Source organism: Lissotriton vulgaris, chromosome 8 (genome assembly GCF_964263255.1).
Source record: "Lissotriton vulgaris chromosome 8, aLisVul1.2, whole genome shotgun sequence".
Lineage (NCBI taxonomy): Eukaryota > Metazoa > Chordata > Amphibia > Caudata > Salamandridae > Lissotriton > Lissotriton vulgaris.
This window is the reverse complement of record NC_141696.1, coordinates 1,063,437,535-1,063,463,034: the sequence shown is the minus strand read 5'-3', so window position 1 is coordinate 1,063,463,034 and position 25,500 is coordinate 1,063,437,535. Positions and strand designations below refer to the sequence as shown.

General features: G+C 44.5%; 1 protein-coding gene across 1 annotated transcript in view; it reads right to left on the bottom strand.

Annotated features, from left to right (window-relative positions):
- Window positions 1-25,500, bottom strand: part of DIAPH3 (diaphanous related formin 3) — a 2,291,797-nt gene that overhangs the window by 1,020,135 nt on the left and 1,246,162 nt on the right. Inside the window, exon 18 of the mRNA XM_086934906.1 lies at window positions 21,900-21,932. Within this exon, the coding sequence (XP_086791032.1) occupies window positions 21,900-21,932 (33 nt within the window). The remainder of the gene's footprint in view (window positions 1-21,899; window positions 21,933-25,500) is intronic.

Sequence of the window (25,500 nt, the reverse complement as noted above, 5' to 3'; positions counted from 1 at the left end):
ATATATGATAGAGGCGTGCTATGGGATTTCTGTTGAAATAAAGGTAGAGAGACCCCCTTTTGCTCTTCCGTATTTTGTAGCTCTCTTTGCCGGGTTCAGGAATTTTTTTAAGCCAATTATTGAGGATGAGGTGATCTGCTAGGATTCTTGAAAAAGGAGAATTTTGTATTGGGTAATCAAGTCCATGAAGTCTGGGTATTCTAATTTTGAGTGGAGACCTTGCATGTTCCAGGAACAGATGTCACAACCTTGGTGTGTATGTGAAACTATTGGTTAAGTTGGTCATGCCATTCCCAAGGATGTGCCTTCTGCGTTTGAGTCCCAAGAGCCCGAGAACTTACTGGCTTCTGGATGATCGAAATTAATAGCTTGAAATAATTTGAGCAAGACACTTCTATTTAGAATGTCATGCGTTCCCCTTGAAACATATTGTGGATTGAAAACCAGTTTGTTATTAACTGGGGAATCAGCCTCTGGTTCATTGTTTACAGTCCTTTCTATTTATTCCACCACCACAGGCTCTCGGTAGATGTGGGGTTGATCTCGAGGTGCTGGAGTTTTTTGTGTTTTTTTGTAGATTGATTTTGCCACCACTATTTGATTCCAGAACTCTGCTTACATCTGTGCTGGTTTCTTCAGCCAAGGTGGACACATCCGGGTTTGCTTTCCTTATTGCCGACTTTAAGCATCTCGCTGATGATTGTGTAGCCTGAGAATTTGAATTATGTTTTTCCTTCCCAGCTGCGGGTTTGAATAAACTGTATATTTTTTCCGGAGGGGTGACTCCCTTGTGCTATGGTTTGAAGCATTGGGCGTAACGGTCCGATTAGGGAATGGGATTGGTTCCTCCTTGAGGGTTACTACTTCCATGCTGCTTTGGGTTGCGTTGACTTCTTGATGGGTTTCATTTTGAGCTGATGCTGCCAGGGATGAATCTTGTGCCTGGCTAGTTTGTTTGCGCTTTCTGGACTTTCTCAGTCATTTTTGCTCCCGCTTTGATAAAAGCTTGGGTACTTTTAGATCTCTTTCAAGAGACTTATTGCATTGATCTTGGGATGAAGTATCGTGGGCACTTAAGTTGTCGAGAACACTTGATTGATTAAGTGTCGGTGTTATTGACTTAGTAAGCTTAATCAATACGGTGGTTGACTCGGTTTCACTACTTTTTTGCCCCACTGGGAGGTTGGGACTTTCCAAATCGGTATCCTTTGGGGTGCATTTTTCGTTCTCTGTTATTGCTATTTCATTCTCTGTTGCTGTTGCGGGCCTGGTTGAAACTTTCCTTGTTGAACCCAAAAGATCAGTAAGTATGGTCGGGACAGAGGCTAATTTATCGATTATACTGGTACAGTGACAGTGGCACATTTGAAAGGCTGTTTCCCGATCTTGCTGCACCTTCAGGATCATTTCATTAAAATTATGCAGCTTTTGTTCGACCCCCTGAACATGGATTTCAAGAATATTTAAGAGGTCTACTTGCGTGCCCAGTTTTTCTGCATGGAGGATCACTGATTTGCCGATTGTATCCATTGTGCTTAGCAGGTGAAGTCAAACTGAAGATGTTAATAAGGCTGGGATGGAGCAGTGGTCCTGGAGGGGCGGTTGTCCTGGGGATTGTTCGCTCAAACAACATGAGGACCTGATGGGTGATGCCATGTTTTGAATAAGTGGTGTCTGGGAGGCTAATCAAGAATGATTTGGTTGGTGGTTCGGTGCTTCATTTTGTTTATCCTGGCAAAGGTGTTCTACTATTTCCAGTGTGTGGAAGGGTGAATCAGGGTGGGCTTGGATGTCAAAGCTTGAGTTGGCTATCCCGTGTCTTGTGGGAGGGTGGGGCCCCTTCAATGGATCTTGCATGCCCAAAGGACTCTAAGTGGTTTAATTGTACTGATATGCTGGGTTACTTTCACTTTGATGATCATGAGCACTATAGCCTGCATGACCACTGTTTCCAGGTGGAGAATGTTGTTCATAAGACTGGGAAGGCAGATCTGGGTGGGACGAATGGTGGTGAATTAGGACCTCAGTTACCTGGACATTTTTCCTTTGCTGGATCTCCAGAGGGCGGAATGTTTAAGAAATTAGTAGTTGGGGGCTTTGGATTTCTAGGTTTTTGTCGTCCGAAATGTCCAGTCTTGCGTACGGGGGGGACTTTCTTTTCTTTCCATTCAGCCTCACTGTTTGTACGTCTTCCCCCCCGATGGGGGTAACATTGCGTCATTTTTATTTTGGGGGGGACTTTTCGTTATTGAATAGATTGATAGGGTTGGTAGCTTTCATAACCTAACGATCCTGGTTTGCCTCCGTTGTTTTAATGGCAACCTTTAAGAAATCCGTTATCAATGCCCGTTTGCTGCTATTCGGGCAGGAGTTTTGCCTGTTGAGGGCTGTGCGGGTTGCCATATGGGATGCCTTACTACCGACCCACTTGGCTTGTGGGGTGGCCTCTGAGGCGTTTTTTTCTGTGACTTCTAAGGTGTTTGCCATGGGAGATGATACATCTGTTGTTGGTCCGCATATGTGCTGTACTTCTGTTACTTCTATTAATTCCAAGCCCTCTATGTTTTGTGCGCGAAGATTTACCGGGGAACTATTAGAGGTGTTATGCTTTTAGGCTGTGATATCGGTCAAGGCACCGTCAATATCTCTGTCCTCATTTTTCCCATTTTCGGTTGGGGCTTAAGCTGCGGCAGGGGCTTGCAAGAGCTCGTCTTTCTTGTCACCTCCTCTTATTTTCCCAGACCGCATTTCCGGTTGCTATCAAAAATTATTGGGGCACAAACTCCATCTCGACTATAGCGTTCTTTAGGCTCGAGCAGGTCGCTAAGACTGAGCCGAGAAACTAAGCACTAAACAGTTATGTATCTGCGCAGCAAGCCGGGGTTTGCTTGACGATGGTACTTAACAATGATTGTGCAAATAAGGTCTTAGGTGGCTGATTTGCTAGAGTTAAGACTTCAGAGGAGGAAGGAAGAGTTGCTTAATCTCTCCCGACTGTTTGTTTTCTTTTTCTTCTCTTCCTGCTTCTCTAACTAGCGGCCTGTGGCTGGGGAGTGGCAAAGGGGCAGCTGAAGGGCAAGTTTTGGGGGGGAGAGCAGGGAAGGCGGGAGGTGCACAGGTCACTGGCTGCACCTGGCCACGCCTGACCACACCTGGTCTGGTAATTTTCTTCCCACTTGCTGCAGCTCCCCACTTACCGCCGCCTGCCACCTGGTTGTTACTTGATTGTTGCCACAACGGTGCCAGCTGCAGGGGACCAGCTCCTGGCGTCTGGCGGTAGTCTCCCGAGCAGCCCTGGCGCAATTCTGGACCCTGGAAGTTCCACACACTGCGCACCGTCTCGGAGTGGCGGGGGTGGTCCTCGTCCTCAACCTTGCCTGCTTTTCTGTAGATCCGCGAATCAGAGGACGGCGGGTCTATGAAGCGCCCGTGCCACCGTTCTATGTGGCATACGCGGGGGGCTGCAAGCAGGATCAAAGAGCGGGGATAGAAGTCCGAGATTGCCAGGAACAGCCAGTGTCTTCCCCGCGACCTCCTTCGGTCTCCTCGCGCGCCTACACAATCAGCGCGAAAACTTGGACTGGAATCACGAAATCATCTACACTTTAATTTCGAAATCGAGAATCATGGCCAGAGCATAACAAATGTTGATGCAGAAGATGCTTGAGATCAAAAGAGAGAGCAAGGGATATTTTTCACTGAGAAGTGAAAAAAGAGATAACTCCTATTCCCCTGACAGGAATATTTATGAAAACAATGGGAGGAGTATCCCCTACGTAGAGTTTTGAAAAAACTTTCGGAGGGTGAACTTCTTGGCAAAAAAGGAAAAATTCAACCTTTTGTTTTAAAACCCCTCACTCACCAACCTAGTGGTGACTTGCTTCATCATCGGGGTCCACCCTGGTGACCTAGCGTCACCAGGATGTGCTTCGACACCTGTGTTACAGTGGAGCGGGTTGTGACTGTAAGTGCAAAAAAATGTGTTAAAAATTGTCCTGGTTTAACTTAAAATTTAATTTTATTTTAAAGTAACAGAACAATGTTAAAAAATCGGTGGCGAGATACTGGTAGGTGAGTTACGACCAATGTATCTCTATATGTGTTTGTGTAGCTTGGTCAACATGTTTCTACCAATAGGGCAACTGCCCGGTATTCTTCAGGACCAAAAAACAGGTGGACGGGAGGTGTGGGCCCCCTAAAAGGCGCACCCTACCCTGATCCCCTGTATACCTACTGGAAGAATAGCCAGTGGTTAGTGAGCTCAATCAAGGTAATGAGAGCCGTCAGAAAAAGTTAAAAAGAAAAAGAGACCTGTGGAAAAAGTAAAAATAAACTGTTTTCAGTTAAGTTCTTAATTACGCTCCTGTTACGTCGTGAAGTGTCTCTGTGCTGTGACTTTTCATGCCAAAGGGAAATGCCCTCCGAGTGCTAAAGTATCGTGTTCAATACGTGTAGCTGGAAAGGGGGGTATTATCGGGACACACACACTTATCAATAGGTGCGTGTGTTTTTTCATGCAATATTATTTATCGCCTTCATATCTGCTTACAAGCATGAGTTTCTTTTCGAATACATGCCGCCAAAATTTGATATGGCTGCCAAATGGATTGTCAGCTGCCAGGATGTATTTTAGTTCAAAGTCATACACATAGAGGCCCGCCACACTAGGGGCACTTTAGAGGCTAGAAACAAGTAAGCCCCCATTTCGAAACATGAAATTTGTGTGTACTCCTATATGTTATATGTGTGTATGTCCTGTATGTTACAGTCTGTCTATTGGCGCCACTGAAAGCTAAAGCACAAACAATAAAGCACCTTAATCACCCACAATTATCTGAGGTGCACAATGATATTCACTGCGCACAAGTATGGATATTAGATGGATGACATGAAAGATGAGACATTGATGCATGTATTCGAAAAGAAACGCATGCTTGTAAGCAGATATGAAGGCGATAAATAATATTGCATGAAAAAACACACGCACCTATTGATAAGTGTGTGTGTCCCGATAATACCCCCCTTTCCAGCTACACGTATTGAACACGATACTTTAGCACTCGGAGGGCATTTCCCTTTGGCATGAAAAGTCACAGCACAGAGACACTTCACGACGTAACAGGAGAGTAATTAAGAACTTAACTGAAAACAGTTTATTTTTACTTTTTCCACAGGTCTCTTTTTCTTTTTAACTTTTTCTGACGGCTCTCATTACCTTGATTGAGCTCACTAACCACTGGCTATTCTTCCAGTAGGTATACAGGGGATCAGGGTAGGGTGCGCCTTTTAGGGGGCCCACACCTCCCGTCCACCTGTTTTTTGGTCCTGAAGAATACCGGGCAGTTGCCCTATTGGTAAAAACATGTTGACCAAGCTACACAAACACATATAGAGATACATTGGTCGTAACTCACCTACCAGTATCTCGCCACCGATTTTTTAACATTGTTCTGTTACTTTAAAATAAAATTAAATTTTAAGTTAAACCAGGACAATTTTTAACACATTTTTTTGCACTTACAGTCACAACCCGCTCCACTGTAACACAGGTGTCTAAGCACATCCTGGTGACGCTAGGTCACCAGGGTGGACCCCGATGATGAAGCAAGTCACCACTAGGTTGGTGAGTGAGGGCTTTTAAAACAAAAGGTTGAATTTTTCCTTTTTTGCCAAGAAGTTCACCCTCCGAAAGTTTTTTCAAAACTCTACGTAGGGGATACTCCTCCCATTGTTTTCATATAGATGCAGAAGATGCCCCATTGCGAGTGGTCCTCTTCTGCTGTTCCGCACAACCTTTCTTGGATCCAAAGTACCCAATGAAGAGGTGGTTGTCCATTAGGAACTCTATAGTACGGTCAGGTAGGAAGACAACCATGTCTTTGGGTCATAAGGTGGAGTCGCCTCTCCTCTTTAGAGTGATGCGGAGGAGCATAGAAAGTGGGCAAGGTGACAGATTGCACCATGTGTAATGGTGTTACCACTTTGGGTTAGAAAGAGGCCCCAGTGCAAAGCGCAAACCTATCAGGGAACATGGTCAGGGAATGAGGCTTGAATGACAGAGCCTGCAATTCCCTCATCCTCCTGGCAGAAGTTATTGCCACTAAAAAGGCGGTTTTGTTGGTAAGCAGCCGGAGGGGGCAGTTGTGGAGAGGTTCATACGAACAAACATCAGGCAGGTGAGAACCAAATTAAGGTCCCACTTAGGCATGATGAATGGACAGGTGAGAACATATGTACACGACCCTTAAAAATGTGTTTAAAATAGGGGATTTAAATAAAGAGGGTGGGTCTGGCACCCTCAAGAAGGCAGAAAAGGCCGAAAGATACCCTTTAACAGTGCCCAAAGCAGAGCCCTGCTCGGCTAGAGTTAAAATAAAGAGAAGGGCTTGAGAGAAGGAAGCAGAAAGAGGATCAATTGCCCTTTCTGTACAATAGTTTACAAATTTCCACCACCAGCAGGCATACGCAACCTTGGTAGAGGGACACCTAGCTGCCAAAATAACATCACAGACTTTAGAAGGAAGATAAAATGCTCGTCATCTGCCGCCGCCCAAACTACACAAGAAGTCATAGATTTGACAGGTTCGGGTGGAGGACCCTCCACTGCTGCTGCGACAGAAGATCCTCACAAAGGGGCAGCCTCAATTTAGGATCGATGCTCCGATTGAGAAGCTTAGGAATATCAGAATCTCTGTGCCCAATCCGGAGCCACAAGAATGACTTGGCCCTGGTTGCTCCCGATCTTCTTGAGCACTCTAGACAGGAGTGGAAATGGCAGAAAGGCATACGAAAGGCCTGAGCTTCAATCGAGACGAATAGCGCCCCCAAGCAAGTGTTGCCTTAGAAACTCCAGTGAGCAAAACTGCTGACATTGTGTGGGGGCAAACAGATCTAACCAGTGCGCCCCCTACTTCTTAAAGAGACCTCGTGCCACCTCCAGATGGACACGCAATCCGTGATCGGCAAGGCATCAATGGTTGAGTTTGTCAGCCCTGGCGTTCAGGTTACCTGCCAGGTGTTGAACCATCAGGGAAATGCCCTGCTGTTCCAGGCATGTTCAGAGATGCAGGGCCTCTTGGCAAAGGGTCCACGACCCCACCCCTCACTGTTTGTTACAGTACCACATGGTAGCGGTGCTGTCCGTAAACACTTGAGCCCGCTTGCTCTTAATGGAAGGAAGAAAAGCTTTCAATGCCAAGCAGATTGCTCAGAGCACCAGCAAGTTGATGTGGAGACCGTCTTCCGCCGGAGACCAGAGTCCTCTGATCTCCACCTCTCCCAGATAGCTGCCCCATCCAAGGAGTGACACATCTCTCACTAAGGTGTGATCTAGTTGGGGAAGGGAGAGGGGTCTGCTGCTGACCCACTCGCAGTTGGTCAGTCACCACGGCAGGTCCTGTGTAGTGCCCTCCAAGAACTGCACAATGTAGGGAGGATTTGGCCTACTGGAACTTTAGGTCTCACTGCAGAGCCCGCACTAGCTATCTGGCATGTGTCATAAGCAGGCGGTCATGAGGGTCAGCATCCTCAGAGTCAGTCTCACCAAAATCTAGGATAGAGGCTAAAACATCGGTATCATAGCCTGAAAATACTAAACTTGCAGCTTGGTAGGATAGGCCCGAAACCGCACTGTTTCCAGAACAACTTCAATAAAAGGGAACGTCTGAGAGCGTAGTCAGGCGTGACTTTGGCACTTTGATAGTGAACTCTGTGAAAGAAGGAGATTTGTTGTAGTCTGGAGGTGGAAGAGGACAGTCTGGGTGTGAACATGCCTTCAACAGCCAGTCATCGAGATAGCAAAAGACTGGTAACCCTAATTTGCACAGATGAGCTGCGAACACCGCGATTACCTTGGTGAAGACCCGAGGGGCGCTGGCAAGGCCAAAGGGGAGCACTGTGAACTGAAAGTGTTTGTGGTCTACCGTGAACCGCAGGTGGTGGCGATGATCAGACAGGACGGGAATGTAAAAATAGGCGTCCTGCAATCCAGCACTACCATCCAATCTCCAGGGTCTGGGGCATAAAAGTCCTGAACCAGAGTAAGCATTTTGAACTTTTCCTTTTTGAGGAAGTCGTTGAGGGCTCTCAGATCTAGAATAGGACTAAGACCCTTTTCCTTTTTCTGGATCAGAAAGGAGCGGGAATAGCGAACAGCTGACGTCTGGCGCCGGAATCTTTTCTATGGCTCTCTCGGCCAAGAGAGTCCTTACTTTCTCCTAAAGCAAGTTGAGGTGGTCCTCCATCAGTCTATCATACGTTGGAGGCATTGAGGGAGGGGTAGTTTGTAAGGAGGGGTAGTTTGTAAGGAGAGGTAGTAGCTCTTTCAGACTACTGAAGAAACCACCTGTTCGATGTGATGTTTTGCCAGTGGTGGAGATAATAGCTGATCCTGCCATCAACTGGCCGCACATGATCCTGAAGGGCCGGACTAGGAGGTGGAGCCACGCCTTATGCCGTGCAGAGGTTGCTGAACTTGCCTGGTCTTGTGGCTGGGATATGGTTGGTGCGGCTGAAAGCCCCTTCGGTGATTACGAAAGGTGCGAAAAGTATATGGTGGATGGTTGGTCACTTAGAAGCCCAAGGAGTTGGTCGCAGCCTATGAGTCCTTAAAGCACACCATGGCCATGTCTGCTGGTCTCCAAAGAGATGGTGCCATCAAAGGGCATGTTCATAAGGGAATCCTGGACATTCTCAGAAAAGGCTTAAGTTCTCAGCGAGGCGTGGCGTTGAACAACATCTTTTGGCCCATAGAGTCGATGATGTCAAGCCCACAACGAATGGTCAACTTTGCTGCATCTCTCCCGTCTAATACTGCTTAGTAGAGAATAGTCCGGGCCTCCTCCGGTACCTGTGGCAGCACTTGTGCAACCTTTTTCCAGAAGCAGTGGGCGTAATGGCCCAATAAACATGCAGTGATCAAGGACCACAGTGCAAGGCTGGCTCTGGGTGCGAAGGGAACGCCCCTTGTGAGGTAGAGGCCTAGGCCACCAAGCTCTAGGGGGTAGGGTGGTTGCTGACGCATTTTAGGTCATCCAGAGCAGGGCGACAGCGAGCAATTTTCCTATTCACAAGAGCCCCTGTGCTGGACTTAGAGCAGATTCCCAGAAGGATATCAGTCGAGGCCTCGTTGAAAGGCAGGAGGGGTTCCGAGTAGGAGACACCCAGCTGCAGGACCTCTGTCAAGATGTTCATCTTCACTGCCGCCAAAGGGCACTGAAGATCTAGGACCTCAACTACCCTTACCACCATAATACATGAAGCTCCCTCCTCCATAGCCTTGGTAGGGGTGAAAGCAGGCCAGAATATGGAGAGGTATCCAGTACACTGGCCTCACCTAATTACTCATACCAGTCCATTTCGTGCTCAGGCTGGTCTTGTAAAAGGGTGCAGGGACCCCTTGCAATCATCCTCGATCCCTAGCACTTAAAATGTTCACATCTGGAGTCTAGGCATGGGGGCCGGCACTGGGGAAGATCACACTGCTCCGAATGCACCACGGGATAAATTGGGGGGTGTCAGAGCCACTGCAGCGAACCCGATGGAGCCCCCTGTGAGAGGGGCTTGTAGGCGCACCAGGAGGGTCAGGTCTCCCAAATATGAGGCACATGCCGTCATAGAACTCTCTTTAGGCTGGACAAGGGTTGCTCCGGGTCCGGGAAAGACAGGGAAGCATGGACTCGACCCAGGCACAGATGCCGCAGAAAGAGGCTTAGAAAGCAGATTCTCCTCCACCACATCGGCCAATGAATGAAGAGAAGATGAAGCACGCTTTGACTTCTTGTGCTTCTTATGCCTCTAAACAGACCGGACGACTTCGAGCAGGAGGTGAAGGACTAAGGCCTCCTGGAGCGGTGGCCATACCTTCTCCTCGACAGGGCAAATGGCGTAGAGCTGAGCACAGAATCGCAAGCAGCTTTATGGACCGCTCTTGCAAAGCCTTTGGAGTCATGATCCGGCAATCAGAGCACAACTTCGCGTTTGGTTACACTCCAGGCACCAGAGACAAATTAAGTGTGTATCTGTCTCCGAGGTGGTACGATGGCAGGATCCACATGGTTGGAATCCAGAAGTGTTCTTCGACATTGTGAAAAAACCTAGACACCAAAAATTGTTGACAAAATGTGGGAAAAGCCTGTCAAAAAGTGACAAAGGCTATCTCTCTTGAAGGATCTGCCCAAGCTGGCATTAAAAGAAATTAACTTCAGCACTTCGAGGTGGTACCTATATAGGGGGATGCGGAGATCACTTACAGCGCGGACGATGTCATGAGGAGCCAACCAGTGTGGCTTACTGGAGAACAAGGGTATTGCTCGAGTAAAAGTCTTCCAGATCCAGCCGGACACCCGGGAAACTCTAAGGTAAGGAATCTGCATCTAGATGTCTGTATCAGATGCATAATATACAGTGGTTGACTGGGTCAAGTGACTGAGCCATTAAACTTGTATTTGAAAGCATAAAATATAAAGCCTAACCCAAGTGTAGGAAAGGGGCCACCCCACCACTCAGCTTTTGCTTTAATGTTGATGGTTATGACTCTGAAAGTGCACTGGAGCCTGCTGCCAAGGGCCCCAGTGCCAGTGCTCCCTCCCAAAAACTGATTTTTGAATTGGTAACCCCAATTGGCAGGATCTGTAACCCTCTTATAATTCCCTAGTATATAGTACCAGTGGTACCAGGGAATGGCTTTTACAGGGGTCACCAGAGCTTGAAGCACTGTTTGTGCCATCCTGAGTGACCCAAGTAAACTACTGACAGCAGGCCTGCCACTGCACAAGCAGTGTACACTACTCAACTTTGCCCTCATTATGTGTGACAAAGTCAATTCACTATTTTTAATACATGTCAGTAAACCTAAGGAAGGACTCCTGAGACCAGGAGGCAGGGTGTATTATAATAAAGGTGTGGACATGTAAGTTCAAGTTCATATGTCCCTTCTGTCGAAGACGATGTGGCATGCATCCAGGTGGCTACCTTAGAGGTTGCCCACCTGGTTGTCCCATCCTTACCTATGGTCTGACTACCAGTTCACAGCTGTTGCCACCAAAACAAGAATCTGTACCCCTGCCAGGAGGCACGAACTCTCCTAGGAGTCGAAAACAATGGCCTGGCTGGTAAGGATGCCATACCTCACTCGCTGACAGGATGGCTAGTTAAGTGGCACATCAAGACGGTAAGCTTTAAAGGCTGCACTGCCTGTGATGTGCAACCAGGCTGCCTTCCAAAGGAGGAAAGAGACTCCTCATTCCCCACGCACATTTGCACTCAGGCAGGAAGCAAAATTAGGTATTCAGGAGGTGTACACATTCAGAAGGCTAGCCACACCTTTAGATTGTAGTGGAGAGGATTGTAGTGGGGTGGGGTAAACTGGAGCGGGGTGGATTGGAATGGAGAGCCGTGGATTAGGAAGTTATGGATTGGAATGGAATAGGGTAGATTGGGATGGAATGGGGTGGACTGGAATGAGGTGGGATGGGTGGATTGGGTTGCAGCGGATTGGAATGGGGAGGACTGGAATGGGTTGGGGTAGATTAGAGAGGTTTTCATTGGATGGGGAGATTGGCGTGGGTGGGGTGGATTGGATTGGGTGGGTTAGAGTCAATGGGTCACTTAAATTGGACATGGGTGGATTGTATTGGAGCAGGGTGGACTCAATTGAGGTGGGTGTGATTTGGGTGGATTGAATTTGGTAGATTGGACTTGTATTCAGTGGGGTGAATTGGATTGAGATGGATTGCACTGGAGTGGGGTGGATTTGATTGGATACATGTGGATTGGATTGGAGTTGAATAGGAGTCAATGGATTGGAGTTGGGTGATTTATAGTGGTGTGGATTGTGGTGGGGTGGATTGGACTGGAAAAGGGTGAATTTTAGATTGGCCCACATTTGCAAATCAGGCCAAATTTGTACTTGTAAAGTTAGGCTGTCTAGGTTTTTGGCAAGGTGTGGAATATTGTATGTATGTTAATTAGCTGCAGGCAATGCATGTGGTAACAGGGAAAACAACAGTAAAACAATGACTCATCTGCCAATAAACAGGCCTATCAACTGCTAAAAATAAATAGCCCAATTATTGACCTGAGACCACCCTACTGGGTACTGCCTGATTGCCGATAGGCCAACGCCACCCTCGTAGCCCCGGTACTCTGCCACCCCACAACAGTTTTTCATTCCAAATTTTTCCCGCTTGGGAGGTACAATTCATTCCTTCTCCATTAATTTCAATGAGAATCCAAATTGGATCTCAGTGGTATCAGCCATTCTGCCGACTCTTCGATGGGGTGTAACATTCACTTGGCCCCCCCATTGGACTGAGAACCATCTCTTTATCACAGAAGTGTTCTACACAAGGCTCCCTTTCTCCAGCACTATGAGATTGTTTTCTTTTGGACCCATATGAATAAATTCTTATGGTTGGATCATATTGTCTATTTTAAATTAAAGGCTGCCACACACCTTTACCAGGCTGTTTTCTTTTAGTCCTGAGGAAGACCATTGGAGATGTTTTGTAATAACACACAACTCATACAGTTCAAAACTTCGATGATACCCATAGGTGCTCCATAAAAGTATCTTGCATAACATACATCCGAGAAATTAGGATTTATGCTTGAACATATACATTTGTTTTCAACCAACACCCTACTCAATTATTTATGTATTATATGTTCTAATAATTAATGTACTACGTACTTAATGTTAGAATGTATGACGTTACAACGCATGCTTTTACCACGCATGCCTTTACAACGTGGTTTTTACAACGCATGCCTTTACAACGCATAGTGCTTTGGGGCGCTGGATAGTGAGTAGTTTAATTTACTATTCCAACTCCAGTCCCCGTGGATAGTAGGGAAGGTGTTGGATAGTACATTAAACCTATTCCCTATCCTAGAGCGCCCCCCCCCAGCACAATGCGTTGTAATGGTTTGCGTTGTAAAAGTTGCGTCGTAATGGTAGTGTGTTGTAAAAGTTTCGTTGTAAAGGTTGTTTACCTTAATGTTATTAATGCTTCACACTATTTGTCCAATATATTAGTTATGTTACTGTATATGTCACATTACAGTCCTGTATTTTTTCTAGACATGTTACTGTGTTGCTCCACGATATATGATGGACAATATATTGTGTTGAAATTTATTTTTGTGCGAGTTTAATTTTCTACAGATTGGTTGTACCATTAAATTGGCAATTCCTAGTTGAATAAGAGTCCCTACAGAACCAATTGTTGTCTTATAAGTATAGTCTGTGATACCTCTTTAGGCAAGTAGGAAATTGGGTCGAGATAGGTGCTAGAAAACACCAACCATATTACTCCATTGACCATATGCTAAGGGGATGGTGGTGCTGATGATGTTTGCGGGCATAACAGCTATGATCATACTGCAGCTATCTAAAGCTGGTGTATAGTGGGAAGTAATATTAGTAGGTGGACTCCTTTGCAATGCCGTGTGAACATATTTACAATTGGTCTATCATTCACAGTGGAGGTGAACCCGCTAAACACCTCATAACATGACTGACAGTGCAACAAGCAAATGGTGATGAATGCTGGCTGGCTGACACATGACTGTCAAGCATTACATCGAATAGCTCAAGGCACTGACTTTTTGTCCCCTTTCTTTGTGTAGGTTAGACGATGTTGCCCTGAATAGCGAGAGTGCCATTGAATATAAAACCTGAAGGAAAATACATGAAGGTGCAGCTACTGTTCACCAAGCCAGCCAATGTGCTTCAGAGTAGTTCGTTAGGACTGTTTCGTTGAGGGGTTGCTATTGACATAACCTATGAGGAATTTCAGTTCTGTTGGTGCTTTTTGATGCCAAATGTTCCCAATAAGTATAAATCTCTGAAATTGTTATTCTCGAAAGGAAATGGCTCATCCGCTCTTGGTATTGTATTCAAGGGAAGCAACTGGATTGCATCACTAAATGCTGCAATGGTGAATTGATTTCTTTTTAATTCCTACTTTAATTAATGAAGGACTCACTGCACCAAACTTCAGTGCCCCTTGCAGCTGGAACTTAAGCTGCATACACGTTGCCCAAGCCCAGACTTGTCACTGTAGAGGAAGTGTTAATGATAGTTGCATCTGCATTCCTCAGCAGACTCAAATACGGCTAAAAGCATAACTGACGAGCTGCAATAGTAACTGCAGATAAATGCAGTTCATGTGAGTTATATATTAATTTGTTCCTTCCTCTGTATAACTGACATTCCCTACTTCGAAAACAAGAAAATTCACTGATGCGCAATGGTCTCGATTTCAAAATAATCAGTCCAAACCGACCAACCCTCAATGAGTAGTATCCTACACTGTGCCGTTAGGCTGTTACTGCGTGATGTCATAATGCATGGGACTGGCCTCACTGGCAGTTCTTTATTGGCTAACGCTGCGATAAGTCACAAAGATGGGTACATCATGAGAGAAAGGATACAGTGCCTCGTTCGCCTACCATTATTCAACCATCACAGGCAGTAATGTTAATTAATCACCTAGCTGTTAGAAAACGTCATTCAAGTTTGGAAGTTATACTGATTTTATCTATAATGCTACCAAAAATGGGTAAACCCAATTAATGTCTCTCGGACCCTGGTATATGTAGGTACATTTGAGAAGGGGGTCCCAGGACAGGTTTGCTTAAAAGTAAAAAGTGATTAAAAAAAACGAAGGTTTACAAAAAAAAAAATAAACGGAAGGTTTACAAAACAAACAAAAAATAAATCAGAAAATTATGCAGGTACACTGTCATTTAATCACAATGGACCTAGCATGAACAATACATCACTTATTTGAAAGAACATACATTGGTGCCCCAAAGAGTGAGGGAGAGGTAGGTGTGATTTTCGTGCAGGAATAAAGGGTTTTTCGGGATCAAAGTGACTGGCAATCGCCTAATCGTCAAAGTACAAATACAAATAAAGTTGCTTCCATTTGGAGCCAGAAGGAAAACATATGAATGTTTGGCAGTTTACAGACTTGCCATGCTTTGAAGACCTTTGTGAAGGTATTATAACTGAGGCATAAGTTGGCGGACCCGTAAGCTGTCGACGTTTCGACCCCAATATAGTGAAGGATCAATGTAGGCCTTGTAGTGAGTCTTCCTCAGGATGGGAAGGGGAGCAGCGGGTGGGGCGAGGGGGCCAAATAGCCTGGTGTGTAAGCAAAGGGAAATTAAATTAGTAACCGCACCAAGCGACTAAAACACTCTGTGTTTAAAAATAACAAACGTGGGCAGCAACCAAGCAACATGAACTGGGACGGAGGGAGAGTAAGAGCCCAGAAGCAAGTACTGTTCCAACCGGAGGAGCACGGGGAGATATCAACCCGACGCAAAGTGTACAGATGGTGAGACCACCACTTAGCCCAGTGGTCAACATCACATCTTATGTATTGAAGGAAGAGGAGATACTGGTCTTGAGCAGGGGGGCTCTCCTTTGTGCCGACTGCCTTTCTCAACAGATTTGCCATCAAAACAGAACTACACAGATTTTTCCGCAAGATACGTCTTCGCTATTTTTTCCGAGACTTAACTTCCCAACAGAAAACCTCCCACACCGGGCTCAGGATCCCTTCCACCTTTGCACCACCAACATACGCCATGTCCAACAACATTCTGGCCTACGAAAGTGTGGTCTTGAGAGATTTTAACAACATTTTGGAAAAACAGAAACACACTAAGGTCAACATCAACAAGATGGAGAATGCTGCACTCGCGTCCCTAAAAGAGAACAAGAAAGTCATAGTCAAACCTGCTGACAAGAGTGGCCCCATCGTGGTCCAAGACGTGACCAAATATAAGAATGATATACTCAAACAACTTAATGATGGTGTGAGTTACCAGAGGCTGAGATCAGGCCCCTCAATAGATTTGGCTCTCAAAATACTTTCAATCACTCAAGATGGCCTAGAACAAGGTTTTCTCACGGAATTGGAATTCCAATATCTCAACCAGAAGCATCCCAGATTACCCACAATATACACACTCCCCAAGATACACAAGGACATGGCCAGCCCACCAGGCCAACCCATTGTGTCCTGGTGTGGCTCAATGCTAGAGCCACTATGCAAGTATATGGATTTTTTCATGAAACCTATCGCCGAGAACACACAGGCATATTTGCGTTAGACCATGCAAACAAGAACATTTGATCCCACGAGACAGCTACGGGTGACCTGTGATATTGTGTCATTATACACAGGCATCCCTCAAAAAGACGCCCTAGATGTTGCGGAGGCTGCACTCAATAGCAGGCCGGCCCTGGTACCAGTTCCCACGGATTTTATCATTTCATTATTGAGGATTGTGATGATGAAAAAATTAATTTTCCAAGACGCTTTCTACTTGCAAACAAAAGGTGTTGCTATGGGGGCTACCTTTGCCCCGGATTTGGCCATTATTTTTATGGACAATTTCGAGAGAAATCATCTTTCATGAGTCTAATCCAAATGGCGACAAAGTGGAATTGTGGAAGGGTTACATAGACAATGTCATAATGATCTGGACCGGCAACATGTGAGTCTTGGAATCCTTCCATGTGTGGCTCAATCAGAGAACGCCTGATAGCCAATTCACTTTACAATCGCAAGCTCACCGGATAGATTTTCTAGACATCACCATCTACGTTGAAGATGACATACTGTGCACTACACTCTATCGCAAGCCTGCTGAGCGTAACTCTCTTCTCAAATACAACAGTTACCACCCAAGAGGCCTGAGGGACAATTTGCCATTTGGACAATTCCTGCGGGTGCGTAGGAATTGTTCTAATAAAACGAATCACATGTCTGAATTTGAAGATCTGGCAAATCAACTGATGATACGTGGCTACCCCTCCAGGTTGATCAAGCGAGCAAGAAAGCGTGCTTGGTTTAGCCCACGCGAAATCTTACTGCAAATGAGAGACAGAATAGATCCTACAGACCAGAGGATGATATGCGTTACAACCTTCTCGACCAAGAGCAATGCTATCAAGAAGATCATTAACAAACATTGGGCCTTGATATCCGACGACATAGGACAGGATGCACCTCCGATGCACTCATACAAGAAGACAAAGTATCCGAGACCACATTGTCCGGTCTTTCCTTGAATCACCCGACCCCGTGACAATTCAGTCGTTGTGGAATCTACCACCGATTCTTGGTCATTACCGCTGTGGACGGTGCAAGGCTTGCACTACCACTATTCAGACGAAGGTACAGACAACACAAGATTTGTCTAAAAAGCCAAATCAACTGGATTACAAGCGATGTTATCTATGGGATTGTGTGCCCATGTGGCCTGATCTACATCGGCCAGACTCAGCAGAAGGTGAAAGTGAGAATCCTACAGCATTGCAGTCGGATTCGCTGTGACACACCCGGAGCACCCCTGGTAGAACATTTTAAAAGATTGGGGCACACCCCTGACAATTTACAATGGCTGGCGCTGGAAAAGGCCACTTTGGGACCCAGGGGAGGCAACATTGGACTGATCTTGAACACCAGGGAATCAAAGTGGATGTCCCTTTTCGATTCAGTTAACAATGGGCTGAATAAATTGGATAGCAGTAAGGCACAGCTAGCCACATTATGCCCCTAGTATGCCCCAAACATCTTTCCTCACCCTGCTCATTAATTGCAAAAAGACACCTTTTTCCTCCTATGCTGGAGGTATGTGTCTGTCAGATATGGCACTTCCATCTTTGTCTGCTTGAACATTGGCACCCTGTGGTAACTCTACCCTCCTGTGTCGTGAGGTACGTTACCTGGTGCTGTCTTAACCTGACATTTTATTGTCCTGATCCACCATCTCACAGGGCCATTATTTTTCATATTGCCGAAGTTCTGTACAATGTATGTACCGTATTCCCGGATTCATCCACTGTCATGTGAGACATTACGCTATGCTACCTACTTATTGCAACATTCACTGTTTCACAACCTCATGTGAGCTCAGCTAGTGATCTAGATATTATTTAAACCACGCTTGCAAACTACATTTTGGTTTCACGAGTGTTTTTAACGTTGAGTCTTTCATTTTTTTCCTCTTCCCTAGATGTAAATACGGGTTGGCGGACCGATTCCGGCGGCTTTTTCGTGGAGTGATTCACACAAAGGGAGAATCAATTTCCTCCATCTTTAGTGAGTTTTTCATTTCACCATTAATTTAAAACCACCAGCTAGCATGATTTTTTGTCATTGCGGTCCCTAAGCACGATCTCATTTCATGGCTTGTTTTCAGGTAATCCATTTGCCGCCTCTGTTCTCTTCACGACTGTGGAGCCCACAGCACCATGTCTATCACACTGTGACTAGCAGTATTGCGGTAATAATAATGTATGTTTGTTGTTTTTAAACACAGTGTTTTAGTCGCTTGGTGTAGTTACTAATTTAATTTCCATTTGCTTACATACCAGGCTCTTTGGCCCCCTTGCCCCACCCACTGCTCCCCTCCCCCGTCCTAAAGAAAGACCCCCTACAAGGCCTACATTGATCCTTCACTATATTGGGAGTGAAAAGTCGACAGCTTACGAGTCCGCCAGCTTACGCCTCAGTTATAATACATTCACGAAGGTCTTCAAAGCATGGCAAATCTGTAAACTGCCAAACATTCCTATGTTTTCTTTCTGTCTCCAAATAGAAGCAACTTTATATATATTTGTACTTTGACTATTAGGCGATTGCCAATCACTTTGATCCCGAAAAACCCTTTATCCTTGCACGAAAATCACACCTACCTCCTACCCCTTACCTCTTCCTCACTCTTTGGGGCACCAATTTATGTTCTTTCAAATAAGTGATGTATTGTTTGCTCGGTCCATTGTGATTAAATAACAGTGTACCTGCATAACTATCTGATTTGGCTTTTGTTTATGTTTTGTAAACCTTCGATTTTATCTATAAAACAGACATACTGAAGTAATCGTGCCGAGACTGGCTTCAACTAAAGCTGCTGAAAAGGAAAAAGTAAAACAATGCACAGTGAAGTAATGATTAGTGTAGTGTGAGCATTTGGTATACGAGGGTATGGCATGAAAGCTCAATTCACAATATTGTAAACTGCCGGAGGGTGAACATTGAAGCTGTAGGTAGAATGTAAGAACACAATTTCTGCATTTAATCACCAAATATTCTATGTGCAGAAGAGCTGGATTTCAACCAGATTAAGAGGCTGCAGGATCAGGTTTTGGGGTTGTGGTTTGGGTGAAGATCTGAGTGCAGCAGCAGGTGCAATGCTACATTACCTAAGTAACAAGAAGTCTGGTCATTACTAGCACATCATCACCCCACTGAAGAGGAGAGGTGACATAACAAGGAATAACAATTAACAAGCAGCAACGAGGACGTTGAAAGCAACAATAAAACTAGAACTGCGCTGAAACAAGAGGCTTGTGCGCGTAGGCTCACGGAGCTCAAGGCTTCACATGTGAAAGTCCATGCAGTGCTGATGACTAGCTTTGGGGGGGTTGTACTCCGATTACAACAAGCGGGCTCCATGCTGATGTACATTTACAAGGCTGTCAGTGCTCCGAGAAACTGAATACACCAGCACTCAAGAGCTAAAAAGAACAAATAAAAGTAGTTCTAAAATAGATGGTAAAATGGTGACCACTGGATAGCTATAGTAATTGGTCCCTGCACTAGGGGAGGCCTCAAGAGGCATGGCACATGCATGCCATGGACAAATGGGGAGAAAGATTAAATAACCGACAAAGGAGCAAGCAAAAAGGAAGCCTATGGGCAGGCTGAAGACCACAAAGTATATACAACATGTCTCAGAGAAAAGGTATATTATCTGTTACAGATACAACACTACCCATTTCAGGAAGGGGTAGGTGCTGTAAACAGAAAAAGAAGTCCTTTTGATATCTGGGTAGAGAACCTCAGTCAAAAGTAACCATTTAACGCTCCCATAGTTAGGCTGTTCATGAGCTGAACGGGAAGGCTTTGCTAGTAATTTATCCATTTCCTAAACAAGCATGAAGTTAATTACTATCACTGTTAATAGTTCACGGTTAAGTGATTTTATCAAGTACTAGCCCATAGCAACAATCTTTTTAGAGAGAATGACACTTGGTAGGCTGGTGAATAGACCAGCCCAATAATGACAGAAAACATTCAAGAAGAGATTGCACTAAAACCGAATGAAGAGTACGATAGATACATTTGTACCTAACCTGATCAACCACCATTAGTTATGTGGCCATTAACTTGATCACCTTCTGGGATAAAGAATACTGTTGATAGACAACGCCATTCCCAATAACAATACATCAAAACTTAGTGTATTTCAAAATGCTATCCAGCTAACACCTTGGTTGCTGAAGATATTCCCCTGCTGTGCTGGGCCGTAACGTTGATGGGTGTGGTCATGACCAGCTCAGCTCATCATGAGCACATGAGCACTGTGCCTCATGACGAGCTGAGCTCGTCATGAGCACTGAAGGGGCTAAACAGTAATGGTTGCTTGGCAACATAGCTTGCCAACTAGTTTGTAGTAACAAACTCCACGCAGGTTGGTGATGTTCAGATAGATTTATTGTAGATAGATGGGAGATCAGTAGTACATCAGTATATAGCCCCACCAGGAGTGTCCAGCTAGGCACTCAGCCCTACTCCAACTCCTCGTCGCCAAATAAATGTAGTAACAAACTCCACGCAGGTTGGTGATGTTCAGATAGATTTATTGTAGATAGATGGGAGATCAGTAGTACATCAGTATATAGCCCCACCAGGAGTGTCCAGCTAGGCACTCAGCCCTACTCCAACTGACATCTTCATAGAACAACACTCCAAATGACATTACACCAGAGTGTTCTACAGATGAGTAGTGGGAAATATGCATACACTCAATATACAGGATATTACATAGTTCTTCATAGATAGTGGCAGGCAAAGGAAGGCAACTCTATGGGATGGTAGTAAGTAGAACCCAAAGCTGACATGCCTTTCTTAAAGTTACAGACAGCCATTATCAATAACAGTGTCACAACAGATCCGTCCTACCTACAGGTGAACTTCGGCGCTTGAAAACCAAGCCTACAGAAACCTAATGAATCAGCTATCTGTTATGTATCTACAATAAATAATATTTAATTTCTAAATCTTCATCTACATATAAAACGGACATAATTGAACGGATTTGTGCTCCTCAAACAAGATAGACAAGCCTTGCAGAAAAAAGATCGTTTACATACTTTGTACTGAAAGCATACATTCCAAGGTTTTGAATAAAACCAAGAGCAGCATGCCTGTGATTCGGACACTGTACCTTAGATAAAGGTTCCAGCTTTCAGTGGTAGGCAATACAACATGGACAGAGAAGAGGCATCACAGAAGGCATGCAAGAGTGCTACATGCAACACATGTCTTACCCGCTAACTATTTTTAAAGTTTAAAGCTGTATACACAGTTGCTGACTCGATTGACACCTGCCACAGAAATTCTATGGGTATGAAAGGGCAATGCAGTTCTTGCATTATTTCCATTTTGCTAGGTTACAGGATCAATGGTGAAGAAAGAAAAAATAAACATAGATAACCGTGGTGCACACATTAGACTAATCAAAACAAAAAGGATGGCCTGCGGTTATTTACTTTTTGTCCGTGGTGGTTAAAATGTGTTTATTGGGAAGAATCAATGACATTTAAACAACCAGTACACAGTGGTGCATCAAAGATAATTTGTCTAGGATGTTCAGCACAAAACATGCATTTAATAAGTGCATTTTACGCATACAGACTTGCAGGATTTAGCAACAAAAGAAAAACAATAGGTTCCCTAAATCACTAACATGGGACTTTGCACTACAGTGTAGACTAGAGAAGCTACCGGACTATGATAAAACAGTAAGAAAAGTTACAAAGGTCACATATGAATGGATTGATCCACACAAAAAAGCAGGTTGATACTTACTTGATGTGACTTCAGGGAAACGCATTTCAAATCCTTTTGAGTTGCAAGCACATAAGAAAGAATGTATACATTTTAATTTGTATATCCTGACGGAGCGAGTCATTGCAAGGAATTCAAAATGTACAACACTGTACCATGTGTAATATCCACAGCGCCTGACAATTACTCAACATTTTGCTAGTTTTGGAGGTCTTGGGTTTGCAGAGGGAAATCTACTTGTTATGGGTTTCTTTTCAAGGGAACTCCTCAAAGGGTGGTTAGTGGGGTGGAATTAACTGGCAAATATCGGGGTCAACCACAAAACCCCTGAAACGAATTTCATGTGGACATGGAGGACCGTAGCACTTTACATTTTTGTCTATTATGTCTATCAGCTGTCTCGATTAGGCACTGATCTATGCTGGCTGTGGGCTGCACAGCAAATAAAGTTTGTTGGGGCATGAGGGAATACCACAGACTTTTCAATGTTGCAAAAATCTCTAAATACACATGCAAGTCTATACAATGAGATATGTGTTCCAAAGTAATGCTTTTCTTTGCAGAGGAAGCTGGTGCATATGTTGTTGTATCACAGCATTGTTGGCTGTGTCTGTTGGGGGGATGTAGGTTAGATATAACTTTCTACACAAAGAAATAGGTACATGGCATGTAATGAACTGCAATGAAAAAAGCCCATAGACTTTCACTGAGAAACACAATTAAAGATTAGCTATGTGTCAGGCCAGCTAGGTTCAATAAAACCACTTTACCAGTTGCACAGGGGAAAAAAGGATGTCTACCGCAAGTAAAATATTGCATTCCGAGTAAATCTAATGACAAATTTCAGAGGATTTGAAAATGTGTATAAGCATCTATATTTATATATATATATACACACACACACACATACCTTTATTCACTGAAAAACGAAAGGCTAAAGTAACGTTATAGTTAGGTAAATGTCTGTGACAACATTAAAGTTTAGAACAAAAAAATACCACTGAAATTTACCAATTATAGTTAGCAGAGATATGCACTGCTTAACCCCTTCCACGCTGATGACGAGCTGGGCTCGTCATGGCGTAGCCTCCTCGCACGCTGATGACGAGCCCAGCTCGTCACGTAACATGCGTTTTAGCAAATCTCAGCGTGCGAGCGGAATTCCGCTAGCGCGCATGAGGTTAAGACCTTACATACGATATCACTCATGACATGTTCTATGAAAGCACTATTAACATCATCCAATGAGTGTGTTAGTTTAAGTTTGTTTTATAGAGTACATAGTGGCGGTTAACTACCATAATTTTTCTACCTAGTTTTGTACAGACTGTAACCAGCTAATCAGTGTAAGTGTTTATAAAATGGACAAATGGAAGTCGTAACGCCTTTTCAGGTAGAGACAAGATCTTACTGTGGATTCAACAGTACCTCTGCGCGGTGGTAGAGGGCTTCAAGCGACTTCATTGCATTGTTGTCTCTGGAATATGATGTCAATGAAGTCCATATAAACCCTCCCCCGATGTGCTGACGTCAGTTTCTTTTGTGACTATATTCCCACCATCAACGAAGAGCCACTTAGAGAAACAGTCTCTGGAAACAGTGGGCCAAAAAGGAAAAAAAAATGTCTATCAACAAGTACACAATGAAAGAACTGTAGTAGTGTGAAAAGAGGGCATCTTGGAGACAACATAGCCCTCAGTTCGCAGAGTGGGGAGGATGGGTGGGTCGATAAGTAATTTGCGGCTAGATCCTTGCGTTACTAAATAAGACGTTACCAAATGTAAGTAACTTGTCCATCTAATAGAGACATCTAGCTGCAGATTACTTATCTTAGAATCAGACACCAAAGTAATATCATGCTTGGTTGAGGGTTTGCGAACGGACCTCACCAAAGATGCCCAAAAAGGAGAAGCCAGCAGAAAAGATAGAACGATCTGAAAATGATAGGTATAGAAAGATGCTCACGGAAAGGACTGATCTCCAAGAAGGACTATACGAAGCCCGTAGGTAGTAGAAAGCTATAAGACCATAAAAACACGGTATAGAACCACTAAAGTAGGCAGCCCCAAAAGGGGAGGCAGCCTAAGAATGGGGAATACGAAGGGACCAAGGACAAAAGTCCATAGAGGACAGGCTCTAAATCAAATGGAAGCAGCATACACAGCATGCTCAGCTGCAGCAACACATACAATAAATAAAGAGCACCCACCGTTCGTAAAGGAAACGATTCTGAGAAACAGATTCTCATTAAAATGGACCTCTAATGATATAATGGAGAAAAGAGAGAGAACAATCAACCATGAAGAGCAATGCTTGGAAAATAATGGTAAAATAAACCATTCTTACACTGAGAACTTTTAAGGTATACAAGATATCCTCCCAAATAATGTAACTGAGACGCTCACTGAAGACCAGGAAGGAAACAGACAAGTACAACCAAGAAGGCTGAATCAGATCATCAAGATAGGTAAAATGCAGTGACGTACACCATATAGAAGGCAAGACAACAATATGTGCAACATACCTGAAGTAAAAGACACCTACAAGACATGCATTCAAGGTACATACATGCATAGATAAATGTAAAAGGACAAACATGCATATAGAAAACATAGAAATGCCCTTAGACACACAAGTCATACATGGTAAGCAAAAGTATATCCACTCCACCGAAGGCAACCCACGTCCACCGCTAGTAAGCGGGAGAACGAGAAGTAGAGGAATGAAGATGCTCCAAGAACAGAGGTAATGAAGGAAGGACAGAGATAATATAACCGGCCATCGTAAAAGAAGACGTTATGACAGTAACTGAGGTGGAGACAGAAACACAAAGCTGTAAAACAGCAATGCAATGCCACATAAGAGTAGTAAGTGGAAGGCATTGCCCACTACGAGAACACAAGAGCAACCATCAAAGAACCAGTCCCACCGACTGAAGAAGGGTGCTAGCAGGGGAAGCAAATAATAAATAGTATGTGGAAATTTCATCATGAAAGAGAAAAAGAAGGAGACTAACGCCAGGGTAAAACGAAGGGCTGAAGTAAACTAAGGGTGACATATAATTGATTATGACAATCACACATTGTCCAACTTCTGGAATCATCAGGAACAGGTAAGAAACCTGGCCAATGCTTCTTGGGAACTGAAGAAAAGATAGGATATGCCCAAAGAAAAAGTAATGGAATACCTCCACCAAGGAAGGTGGTTAAATGTAACCTCTGCTCCAGGAAAAGGGGGACACCACAAAGTCAGGCAGGAGTGGAGGGAAATAAGGATACCAGACATTGATCCAAACAAACTAGGGGGACTAGTGTCCCAGGTGATGAGAACTGAAAAGAAAAGAAGAAACAACAGCAACTCCATGATTGAAATGACAGATATGTATAAAAACCCCTGCAGGAGGCAAAAGCAGAGGCCGTAACCCAAATTGATAGGTAGGACACAGAAAGGGTAAAAACACATACAAGAACACCAACTGATGAAGATAAACAGCATCAAGCACACGATAAAGTAGAAAAGGACCTGCACAAGACAGCAGTGGCAAGTGGCAAGTCAAAATACCATGCCAAAAAGAGGACTATACCACGGGGGCATTAGGGAGGTGAAGCCGTGGAACCAGGCC